At 39.9% G+C, this 13,193-nt stretch overlaps 1 protein-coding gene across 2 annotated transcripts in view; it reads right to left on the reverse strand.

Moving 5' to 3' along the window:
- Positions 1–13,193, reverse strand: part of LOC122552874 (uncharacterized) — a 101,291-nt gene that overhangs the window by 87,229 nt on the left and 869 nt on the right. Inside the window, exon 2 of one of the 2 annotated variants that reach the window (XM_043695969.2) lies at positions 2,939–2,974. The exons of the other annotated variant lie outside the window; for it this stretch is intronic. Coding sequence (XP_043551904.2) covers positions 2,939–2,974 — 36 coding nt within the window. The remainder of the gene's footprint in view (positions 1–2,938; positions 2,975–13,193) is intronic. 2 annotated transcript variants of the gene reach the window in all.

A 13,193-nucleotide genomic window follows, 5' to 3' on the forward strand; every position in this document is an offset into this window, starting at 1 on the left:
AAGAAAGGATTAATTGTGATAATAAGATTCAGTATTTGACTCAGTAGACCCAGGTGCAATGATGTGAACGGCCACCTTCTACATTGTAGGGAAACAAGAAATATGATTATTCCATTTGCTTCCAGTGCACAGCTCCAAAAACTTAGATTCTGGAGTAATAAAACCTAGTTTAATCTAGGCACAAGTCAAGTTTGTATAGTTTTGACCTGAACAGCAGCAAGTCAGAGATTTTTTTAAAAACTAGATGTTAAGAAATACTTTTCTTCGAACATGAATGAAATAAGCCTTCAATAGCCATCAGGACCCATTTGAAAGTAAACATGAATCCAGAATGCTCAATTTCTAAATAACAAAGATGGCCCACACAAGTTTCATCTGCATAGTGTTTTAAACTGAAGTACGAAACCTTCACAGAACATTGACAAAATAAAATACTCTACAATTTGATGTTTAGCTCGTTGGCAAACAGCTGTCCAAAACCCTTCAAACTTTAATTAATTCTGATTCTACAATCGTCCTTTCACGATGAATATTCTCAAACAATCAATATTAAAATTCCTACCAAGAACACAGACCATTAGCCTTCCTGAAATTCTTGAAAATTCTCACTACGTACAAAGTCCCCAGTTTATTGTTAAAAGGTCATGATTTTTTTTCCACTATCTGACCACAAACATTTAACCAAACTGTTGTGTCCATCAGTCAATATCCTTATTAATTACACCTTTTCTTTGAAAAGTCTCACTCTTGATTCACAATATTTTCCAACTACCCAATTTGTCATTACTACAAGAGAAAAATGACTAGTCTTTAACAAAAAAAATGCTAACTATCCTTGATTAATCCATGCTTTTTAAAAAGCTATTTTAACTAATTACAATATTCATTAGATTAACTGTTATACTTTCAAGACATATTCCTTTCTTGCTTGAAAAATTATGAATTTACTTATTCAGAAGGGATTTTAGAAATTGGAGGCTCTGGGTACAATTCTACGTTTAGAATGCACAGCAACAGTTTTATTTTTCAAAATAAATTCCTTTACTTCAGATACTTCAAACATTGAGACCACAACTTCATCTTTACACCACGGTTTAACAAAAACTAAAACACTGAATCATCTCAACCTGGCTGAAATCCAATCTTCTCCAATTGTTTTAGTTTTTACATATGTTTATAAAAGCCCTTACTAATTCTATTTAGTGATGGCATTATTTTATATTCCTTTTAACTATTTGCATTTCATTTTCTATATTCCTAATTACCTTCACAGTTACAGCTGTCTATAGTCTTATCTACCTTTTAAAACGTCCCCTACATAGAAAATGAATGCAAATGCTAGACCAGAAATACATTGGACACAAAAAAAAACTCACTGGAGGTAATCATTGTGGCATTCAATGAACTACCTGATGTCTTGATGGTGACTAGAGAGTTAGAAGTTCCTATTTTACGACCTCAGCATTTCAGCCAACAATATCCGAAAGAGATAATCAGGTCATTTAATTTGTTGCCCATTGAACATACCATGTTGAAGTTGGCTGTGCATATCCTACACTGTATTAGCAAATCAACTTCAGTATTTCACTCGCTGTACAATTACTGGAGACATCTTCGGTTCGTGGAAGGCACAAAATAAAGGAATATTTTTTCTTCTTGTCTCAAATCAAGTTCCATTTGCGGATCATACCAATCCCTGCCAACCTTTTTGACTTTCTGGAGAGCATATGGTTGATCCTTGCTTCTATTCTCCCACATTCAATTCAACTAATATGACCAGTTACTTAGATATGGAAACTGAGGCATCCAATACTCATGAAACCTCATCTCTAAACAAAACCTTCACACGAGAATGATTATTTGGAGAACTGACGCAAATCAATAGAATTCAAAGCAAAAAAATCTGAAAATATAAAATATTCACTGCATTTGATACAAACAGAAGAAAAATCTCTTAAACAACCTTGTTAGAAATAAGTTTTGAACAAAACAATTGAGAGTAATACCTCAAATAAACAAGAACCACGGATGCCGGAAATCTGAGATATAAGACATAAATTGCCAGGGAAACTCAGCAGGACTGACAGCATCTGTGGTGAGAAAACAGAGTTAATGCTTTGAGTCCAAAATGGGGCTGAAGAATCATTGGATTCAAAACATTAACTGTTTTCTCCCCACAGAAGCTGCCATACCTGCCAAATACCTCCTGAGCAATTTCTGTTAATAAAAGAGCAATATCTAGGTAGTCCTATCAAAATAAAGGTCTTCTACTTTGAGTTTCAGAATCAGTTAGATAATGCTCGAATTCAAGGCAGTAACAAAATTATCATTCCACACCATACATATGTCTGACAGTCAACATTGTTATGTTTTAAAGTATCATTTGTAGGAGACTGTTTGATATCTGGAGGTTTCTTCAGTTTACCAATATCAGTAGGAAACGTTAAAAACAGTCATTAGTTTTCATTTCTACCAGAGAAGCCAACACTGCAAGTTTAAATTCTAGATTGTGTTAATGTTTGTGTTGTACATTTTCCTTTTTAAAAAATCTTTTTCAAAAATGTAGCATATATTTGGGAAATTAGGTTTAAAAAAAAACCAAATTGATATCATTGATTGATTGCATTGTACATTGATTAAATTTAATCAATCTGTTTAGACATGCTAAACAATTCTAGAACAGGTTTGACTTGAACCCAGATCTCCTGACCAGGTGTAGGCACACTACACCACTATACAAGTCCCTTTGCAATAAACTGTTTCCGCACTACATAAATAAAAAAACTCTCCCAACCCAAACAGTGGTGATTAAGGTAAAAGATAATTTTAAATGGATTAAAGTTTTAAAATTAGCAATTAACAAAAATTATTTTTAAATCAAAAGTAATCAAATCAATTAATAATTTAAGGGCAATATAACAGATACCAGTGGTGTTACCTTCTGGATCTAGCTTCTGCTCTAGGAAAGTGTAACCTGCAAGCACAGCAGGAAGGAAAAAAAGTGGTAGTCAGTTCCAAACCAAATCAAAAGCTAAACATTGAGAAAAAACAGTGAATCATCAGAAGTATAAAGGGAAAATATCTATTTTCACACCCAATTTTATTGCATAATCTTGCCATTCATCCCAAAAGGTTTTTTTTACGCTCTACATGATCTTCCCCCTTCACTTCACCTCAATTAAATTCAATTCCTTTCTCTTACTTCAACTCCTCCTTGTGGGAGAGAACTTTTATTCTAATCACTGTCTCAGCAAACACCCAATAAGATGTTAGTGACCATCTTTGATTTTCCCCCAGTTGCAGAAAACCATCTCTGCATTTACAACAAACCCCTTCATAAACTTCCAAGCGTCTTGAGGTTATCCCTTAGTCTTCATCTTTTTCTCAAAAAAAAAAGCAAAGGTCTGTTCAGTATAGCTTCTCAGTTATCATTCTTATCTTGATTCTCCAATTCTATATCTATTTCATCATAAAACACCAGAATTGGTTCCAAGATTCTAAATGTAGGCTAACCAACATTTTTAAAAAGGCTTTACATAATTATCTTCTCTCAACAGTTCTATCTTCCAGAAAAACAGCAAATCTTAACAGCATTGGCTGGATCTGTGGATTCAGAGCAGACTATCTATGTTCTAAAAAAGATCAAACCATGACAAACAGGTCAGTTGAGCCATTGATTGACGAGTACATTTTTCCTATTTTCTCTCGAAAAGTGGACACTTGTTTGAGTTAGGAGCTGGGAAATTAAGAATATTTGAAACTTAATTGGTTAAGTAAAACATAATTAGGATGAAGGGCAAATGTTGTAGCATTACCCACTGTGACCTCATCTGTAATTGTATTTACAGCTCAAGCAATTTCAGCTCAGAGTTCAAAGCTGAGGGTACTACAATTGATAACATTTCTGATGTATCTGCACACAGTTGCCTGAGGCAGTCACAATGCTTAAGCTAGTTCTTCACATTGGCTCATGGTCAAGTTGTTATCAGACTGCTGCTGAGGCAGGTATGAGCATCTAGGAATTAGAAGTGAAGGAACATTGCTCTTGCTATTGTTCAACAGGTTTGAGGTTCTAGGTGATTTGACAGATCAAAGTCAGGGTTGCAAAGTGGGTGAACAAACTTAACAGGACACCACAGTGCAGAGTACCCCAAGTAGAGGAAGCAAAAAAAAGGAATTCAGCTGTAAAAGAGAGGTAGTGTAGTTGATGGAACATACACTCAGCTGCAAAAAGCAGTGTAAGAAGCTTGCGCAATAATCGTTCTGCTGAGGACTGGAGAGGAACTTGTAGTGGGAGGAAAAGTACAAGTGTTTGCGATACACGTGGGGACCAATATAAATCAGAAAAAGGAGGTTCTGAACAGGGATTAGTAATATCTAGGAACTCAAAATACAATTTATACTTGTAGAGAAGGCTTTAGAAATAAGGTTGGGAAGAGAATCACAAGAGGAAATGGAAAGTTAAGGTCAAGGCAATACAGTATTCGATATACTAATATCAGAAACAATGCATACAATACAATAATACACCAGCAGGTAGGGCAGAGTGTGGAAGAATAGTAGAAAGACAATTAGAAGCTCTACCTAAATGCACACAGCACTCATACAACAGATGAACTGACAGCACTAAAAGAAATATTATTGATACTGATTACAGAAACCAGGGCTGGGACCTGAATATTTAACATTTGATATTTCAGAAGGGCAGGAGTTAAGGAAAAGATGTAGTTAGCTCTTAAGAAAAAAAAAGGTTAGATCAGTACAGTAGAATCACGCAATCCCTATGGCGTGGAAGCAGGCTATTCAGCCCATCAGGTCCGTATCAATCCAGTGAACAGCATTCCACCTAAACACATGCCCCTAATCCACATAGCCTGCACATTATGGGCAATGGGAGGAAACCAGAGTACCCAGAAGAAACTCATGCAGACACAGAGAATGTGCAAGCTCTACAAAGACAGTTGTCCAAGGTTGGATGCAAGTCCTGGTCCCTGGCACTGCAAGGCAGCAGTGCTAACCACAGAGCCTCCATGCTACGTAAGATAACTTTGGTTCAGAGTAGCAAAGTGTACAGTTTAGTTGGAAATAAGAGACAACAAAGGAAACTTAGTTGTGGGATTAGCATATGGGTCTACTGGCAGTAGCTATACCAAGGCAAAGTACACAATGAAATAATACAGGTACAATTATAGCAGGCACAGAGTTTAAGATTAGTGGCAGATCAAGCAAGCTTTAGGACTAGCAGATAGCAATAAGGAAATGAAAGAAGAGCATTTTTTAAAATTCACTCAAAGGACATGGGCATCTCCGGCTAGGCCAGCATTTATTGCCTTTCCCTAGTTGCCCTCGAGAACTTGGTGAACTTACTTTTTTAACCAACAGGACAGATAAGGAAATACAAGGGTGGTCAATCCATGATCATATTGAATGGCAGAGCAAGGTCAAGGGTCCAAAAGGAACACTCTTGCTCTTAGTTTCTGTAAAGGGTTCTATAAAGAATTGACTTAGCAATTAAGAAGTCACAGCTTACAGCAATTAAAAAGGTAAAATAAACTGTCCCAAACATGTCCTGAAATCATCTTCCAGGCTTAAGATGCTTTTTCTACAGAGCAAAACAGTTTCTTCATTTCCAGAGATCCTATTGTCTGAAACAAATCATTCACCCCCTACCCAAGTGCTCCGCTACCTGAGAGTCAATCATAGTCACTGGCAGTCCTTTGTCACCAATGACTGATCACCAACTTTATACATCCTTTGGTCAGGCAGCTGTATAAACAGAATTACAGTGAGTGTCAGACAATATTCTCCAAAAGCTGTGCATGTTTACAGATGCTCAGAAGGTCTGTGCAAGGTGATCAATGTGCCAATACCATTTGCAGCTTTGACTTCCTGTCCTAGAAGTTGTTGCCACACAAACCTTATACGTCTGCATAGGAGAAGAAATAATTAGTGGAACGCTGGTGTTAGGTTACATGCTTTGAAGTGCAGAAATCCTTCAATACTACTTGCTTTTATTTTAAGAAAATAATTGCCTTTCCATTTTATTCCATAATCAAAAATATAGAAAAAAACGTTTTTTCAGCATTTAAAGAACGATGTAATTCCACTGGAAGCAGTTCAGAGAAGGTTCATTTCTGGTTTGAGGGGTTGTCAGATCAGACCTAGGTTCAATGGAGTTTATAAGAATGAGGTGATCTTAATGAAATGTAAATTTTGAGAGAACATGACTGGGTGGATGATGAGAGACTGTTTCCCTTTGTTGGAAAGTCTAAAACTAAACAGGCACGTTTGGAAAATAAGAGGTCTCCCATTTAAGAGGGAGGCGAGGAGGAATCTTTTCTCAGGGCTGAGAGACATTGGAATTTTCCTCCAAAGAAAGCAGAAAAAAAATAAAAGGCTAAGTTGCAGAATGTTTTCACAAGGACGTCAAGGGTTTTGTCAGCAGGCATGGAAGTAGAGTTAAGGCTGCAATCAGATCAGCCATGATTTCTGAATGATAGTATAAGGGGAAGGTTCAAGAGACTGAATGGCCTACTCATGCTCCCATTTCTTTATGATATAACAAAAGCCTTGCACTTTATTTTGTAAATAGTTTTATTGACTTGCTTTTGTACTTTTAATGGTTTGTTTCAGAAATAGTAGAAGTTGTAATCAGAAATGCTTTCCTTTATTGGTCAGAGTATTGAGTACAGGAGTTGGGAGGTCATGTTGCGGCTGTACAGGACATTGGTTAGGCCACTGTTGGAAGATTGCATGCAATTCTGGTCTCCTTCCTATCAGAAAGATGTTGTGAAACTTGAAAGGGTTCAGAAAAGATTTACAAGGATGTTGCCAGGGTTGGAGAATCTGAGCTACAGGGAGAGGCTGAACAGGCTGGGGGTGTTTTCCCTGGAGCGTCGAAGGCCAATTCAATAAATACTTTGTGTCATCCGTCATGGAAACAGAACCAATGTCTGAAAAATGTTGGGAAGCACAGTATCTAGTGAGAGGGAGGAACTGAAAGAAATTAGTAGGGAAATAAATGGGATTAAAGGCCAATAAATCCCCAAGGTCAGAATCTACATCCCAGAGTACTCGAGAAGATGGGCCTAGAAATAATAGATGCACTGAGCCACCTTTCAAGATTGTATAGACTCTGGATCAGTCCCTTTAGATCAGAGGGTCACTAATGTAACCCCACTATTTAATAAAAGGTAGAGAAACTGGGAACTGTAGGCCTATTAGCCTGACATTGGCAACAGGAAAAATGCAAGAGACCATTTAAAAATATTTAAATAGCATAGTACTTGAAAAGTAGTGATAAGATTGGACAGAATCAACATGGACTTACAAATCTACCAGAATTTTGCAACATTGGAATTAGTGGAGTTGATAAGGGAGAAGCAGCCGATGTGGTTTACCTGGACTTGCAGAAGACTTTTGATAAAGGTCCCATTTAAGAAATTAGCAAGTAAAAATAAAGTATATGGGATTGGGGAGAGACAGCATACCAACAGATACAGAATTCGACTGTCAGGGAAGAGTGGGAATAAACAGTTCTTTCTATAAGTGGCAACCAGTAACTAGCGGGGTACTGCAGGGGAGGCAGCCCAGGATTTCCACATCCTTGAGGTGCGAGGGACAGTTAAGATAGTTGGCCACATCGCAGTGAGGCTGGGTGGTGCATGCAGACCACAGGTGTTCCCTGAACCACTCTGCAAGTTGGCGTTCTGTCTCCAACGTCGAGGAGACCACAGAGAGCAGTGGATGCAGTAGATGAGGTGGGTGGATGTGCAGGAAAATCTCTGCTGGATTTGAAATTATCCTTTGAAATCTTGGATGGAAGTGAGGGGGGGGGGGGGGGGGGGGGCGGGGGAAGGTGTGGAGGCAGGTTTTGCACCTCGTGCCATGGCAAGGGAAGGTGACTGGTGTAGAGGGTGAGTTGGCAAGGGGGCATGAACCTGACAAGAGTTGCAGAGGGAATGGTCTCTGCAGAACACACAGATGTGGTGGGGAGGGAAATATATTTTTGGTGGTGGGTCTGACTGTCGGTGGTGAAAATGGCAGAGGATGATATGCTGTACCTGGAGATTCGTGGGGTGGAAAGTGAGGGGGGAGGGGGGGGGGGGGGTTGTATCCTTGTTGCAGTTGGACGGGTGGGGTTCAAGAGCAGAGGTGTAGGACATGGAGATGAGATGGAGGGCACTGTTGATCATGTGGGAAGGGAAATTGCTGTCCTTGAAATAGGAGAATATCTGGGATGTCCTGGTGTAGAATTTCTCCTCCTGGGAGCAGATATGGCAGAGGCAGATGAATATGAATTGGAAGTAAGGGATCATATTTTTAACGGCGGGGAGGTGGGGAAAACACATAGTCAAAGCCACTGTGGGAGCCGGTGAGTTTCAAACGGATGTCCACGTTGAGTCGGTCACTGGAAACGTCACAGATAGTCCATGTGAATTTGAGGTCAGGGTGGAAGATGTTCAAGTTGATGAATTATTCAATCTCCTCATGGGGTCACAAGGTGGGGCTGATGCAGTCATTAACAGAGCAGAGGAAAAGGTGGGGGAATGGTGCTGGTGTAATTCAAGAGGGACTATTCCACAAAGAGGCAGACATAACCGGGGCCCATGGCTAATCCTCTGGTCAGTAGGAAGTGGGAGGATTAAAATGAGAAGTCGTCGAGGGTGAGGACCAGTTCTGCCAATCGAATGAAAGTGTTGGTGGAGGAGGGCTAGTTGGATCAGTGGGAGAGGAAGAAACAGAGGGCGATTAGGTTTTCATGTTAATGGTTGGAGGTGTATAGGGACTGGATGTCAATGGTGAAGAGTTGGTGTTGGGGGCTGGGGAAATCAAAAGTCATGGAGGAGTTGAAGGGCGTAGGTGGTGTCCTGGATATATATGTGGAATTTATGGACAGGACAGGACGGAGTCGAGATATATGGGGATAAGGTCAGTGGGGCAGGAACAGGTGGAGACAGTTGCATTGACTAGGGTAGTCAGGTTTGTGGAATTTGGATAAGAGGTTGAATCAGGTGGTGCAGGGTTGGGGAACTATTAGGTTGGAAGCTGTGAATGGAAGATTGCTTGAGGTGATAAGGTTATGGGTGGTTTGGGAGACGATGGTTTGGTGATAAGAGGCAAGGTCGTGGTTATGGGGCAGTAGGAGGTGGTGTCAGCAAGTTGGCATCTGGCTTCAGTGAGGTAGAGTTTGCGTGCCATACTACCACTGCACCCCTTGTCAGCTAGTTTAACAGTGAGGTTTGGGTTGGAGCTGAAGGAGTGAAAGGCTGCTTATGCAAGAGTAAAAGTGGGTAAGAGGGGTTGACAGGTTGAGGCAGTCAATTTTGCGATGGCAGTTGGAGATAGAGGTCAAGGAGGAAACAAACATAATGGCTACAAGTTGCAGTCAACACAAAGCTGGGTGGAAGGATGAGCTGAGAGGAGGATGGAGCGATGGTTCAGTGTGTTTTGCACAAGCTGAGTGAGTGAGCAAATTCATGGCAGATGAACTGTAATGTGGAAAGTGTGACGTTATCCACTTTGGATATTAAAAACAGGAAGGCAGATTATCTGACTGGCAAGAAATTGGCAACGGACAAGGTGCAACAAGACCTGGGTGTCTTGTTCATTGTTCACTTAAAAGTAAGCATGCACGTGACCCAGACAGTAAAGACAGCAAATGGTATGGTGACCTTCAAGGAAGGGGAGCAGGGATGTCTTGCTACAATTGTACCTGAAGTAGTTTATGTAGTTTTCGTCTCCTTGTCAGAGGATGGATGTTCTGGTTATGGAGGAAGTGCAACAAACTTTGCCAGACTTATTTCTGGGATGCCAGGGCTGATATATAAATAGACAGATCAGATTGGTTAGGACTATTTTCACTGGAGTTTAGAAGAATGATGGGGTGGAATATCATAAGTTATAAAATTCTAACAGGACTATTCTAATCACAGGATGTTCCCGATGACTGCTGAGTCTGGAAACAGGGGTCAAGGTTTAAGGACAATGGGGTAGGCAACTTAGGATTGAAATGAGGAGATATTCTTCAGCCAGAGAGTGAAAGCCTGAGAAACTTTCTCCCACAATAAACAAGTGTGGCCAAAACTCTGAATATTTCCAAAGGAGATAGACATAGCTCTTAGGGATAAAGGGATCAAAGGATATAGGGGGAAAGCTGAAAAACAGCTGAGTTGGATAATCAGCCATGATCATATCGAATAACAGCAGGCTTGAAAGGTTGTGCGGCCTATTTCTGCCCCACTTTCTATGTTTTTCAGTGTACTTGATCCATTAGACCCCAGTGTTCCTCTACCAATGTTAGACATTTATTTTCCAAGTATTAGTGGCATACCCTTGCTCGAAGTGTTAACAAACATTTACTCATAGTAAGGCTTTTTTAACCAATTACATCCACATTCGACAAATGTTTTCACGTGTACATTCTCCCCCAATCTGGTGACTTCAAATTATTAATAAGCATAGAAATGACAACTAGTTTCATCAGAATGTTCTCCTTCAAGCATTTCTTAACCAATTCTGCAATAATCTCATCTCTTCAACAACAACTGCTCCTTTCAACCAATTTGCCAACACGCAGCGGTAGTCACTCCTGCCAAACCAAGGTGGGAATCTATCATTTGACACAATATATGGTAATGCAGTTGTACCACCTTACTGCTGTGAGCAATGGCTTAGTTAAATCATGCAGTTAACTCAATTGTATGTACAGAAGCTAGTTTACTAAAATCCATTACAAACACAATCAAAGCTCCAAATTCAGAGCAGCTTTTAATTGCAGAACAAAGGTTTACAGCAATTTACAGTTGCTAGATTCATGATAAATATTAGCTTAATCTTTACGGAAGTCACATTCCGCTGTAATTTAGACCCTAAAATACATACAAATATCAGTTAAATCTCTGCAAATCACTAGTTCCAGTACATATGGGAAAAGTTTGTTTGCTGAAAGTATGTTTTTAAAGCATATCATACTTTTGAGTAAAATAATTTTCATTCACCAAAATGGAGGTGTGGTGGTTATTCTTGAATCTCACCATCGTGAAAGTTTTAGAACATACCATAACAAATTCTAACTTAGCCATCTGATGCCCATAGCAGTACCCGTGAATCAACTTTAGTTATCTTACCTAATGGTTGTAAGCTTGTTTTGCATGCTAGTGAATCTTTGCCATCCCTTTAACCCTGCTCGTGGAAACTTTTGTCTGAAGTATTATGATGCTTACCTGCTTAAAATTTTATTCACTGACTCATTAAGGCTCCTATTCAAGTACTTCATGTTAAAAGAGGGGTAAAATAAGTAACACTTATGTGCTTTCCAAGCCACATGTGAAAAGAGCCACTGAAGCATGTCACAAGAATGTTCACGGTCAAAAACAAACTGGCGCAGCTTTAGAAGAGCCAGCAACAGCTGAGTGTAAGTTTTGCAAATTCTAATCCTCAAGAGGCAAATCAAAAAGTGGAATTGCAATCAATACACCTGCACAGTAACAAAATCAGTAAGGAAAGAACAAACATCACACAAAAGTTGACTTGCAGGGCAAGGTGTCAAGCCTGAACAGATGAGAACAGCTGATCGATTAGCAGCAAACATCTCCAGTAAGAGGGAAAGAGTAAAGTAGTTAGTACATGTCCTGTTAGCAACTTTAAACACAGTCAGGTTAGGAGTGATAGAAGATGCAAAAGAACAAAGACATTGCATCCAAAAAATGGAGGATGGGTAAGTAGCAAGGTCTCACAAGCAGACATGACCTCAGATATTGGCCAAAACAACAGGGATTAAAATAGGCTGTGACTGAGAGGTCAGGTCAGGTCAGCTCAGCTCTTGCGGGTCCAGCTGAGATGTTCGGCGAAACGTTCCCTTAGTTCACGTTTGGTCTCCCCAACGTAGAGAAGACCGCATCAGGAGCGCTGGATACAGTAAACTAGGTTGGAGAAGCAAGTGAACCTCTATCTCACCTAGAAGGACTGTTTGAGGCCTTGGGACCCAACAGGGACCCCAAGTATAAAATTTAAAAAGTAGATAGCATCCACAGATTAAAAAGATTCAACGTGAATGGTGTTAGGGGAGAATCTAAGAATCAAAGACAAAATCAGTTTCTGAAATACTGGCAAAATAATGAGTTGCTTTAAGATCACTGTCAAATTTGCTATGTTTCCGCAAATCAGCCGTAATTCCTCACTGATTAACCCAAGGAACTATACATGTAGGTTCAACACAGATTCACCATTTAGACTACTTGAGCTGACTTAAAAAGGGACAGACAGGTTGGTGCTGAACATATCAACAAAATTTCAGAATGCCCAAGAACAACATGAGATATATGTTGGTCAACTGGAAGTTTTCCCAGAACTCTCTTACTCTGCTACCACCTAGACTGCCAATTGATTGTTGTAAATACCACCTTACCCATTTCACCTCTGGTTGGAATGCTTATGTGTGAAGAGCTCATGAACTGGAGGTAAACATTAAAATTCTATTTGAAGTAAATAATTTTCTCCTGACCCTTGAGGCAATATTAATTTCAATTGGAACCAGTTTTGAAACATTATGCTGCAGTGTGACACTAAGAGGACCCATGCAGCTTTTTAGTTTTCAGTCAGCTGCAATCATTGCTCCACATCAATTCCAGATATTGAAGAGATTACAAAGCGGGTCAAAACAAAAAAAGTGACCAAATACTTTGGCAGTTAACAGTTGCCATAATCAAACTAATCCTTGCCGACATTTAATTAAGTGAATCATTCCTTTGTACGAATTTGACTGCACACACGTAACACTAAAACTAAAACAGAAAATGCTGGAAAATCTCAGCAGGTCTGGGGAACATCTGTGGAGAGAGACAGAGTTAGTGACCCTTCTTCACAACTGACATCATACCGCATGGCCAGCCGCTCCTGTCAGAAGGCCCACCCACCCACACATGGTGATTGGAAATGCCGTCGGCACTATCTTCCTGATTAACACTGGCTCTGACCAATCAACGGCGATGTCCCGGCGACAGTCAATGAAAACGGCAGGAAACGGCCCGCTGGCTGATTTCCCTTTCTCATGCTGCCTGACAACCGATTATAGCGGTTACATTACGCCAACTGAAGCATTGTCTCTCATTTAAACCCTAAAGTCTATACACTACACACCCAAACCTTTTAACAATCGGGAGGCAGCATTCGGACCGTCATGTCCGGCCTCT

This window comes from Chiloscyllium plagiosum, unplaced genomic scaffold (assembly GCF_037043375.1).
Source record: "Chiloscyllium plagiosum isolate Xiang-an unplaced genomic scaffold, Cpla_swu_hap1 HiC_scaffold_10, whole genome shotgun sequence".
In the NCBI taxonomy this organism is placed as follows: Eukaryota; Metazoa; Chordata; class Chondrichthyes; order Orectolobiformes; family Hemiscylliidae; genus Chiloscyllium; species Chiloscyllium plagiosum.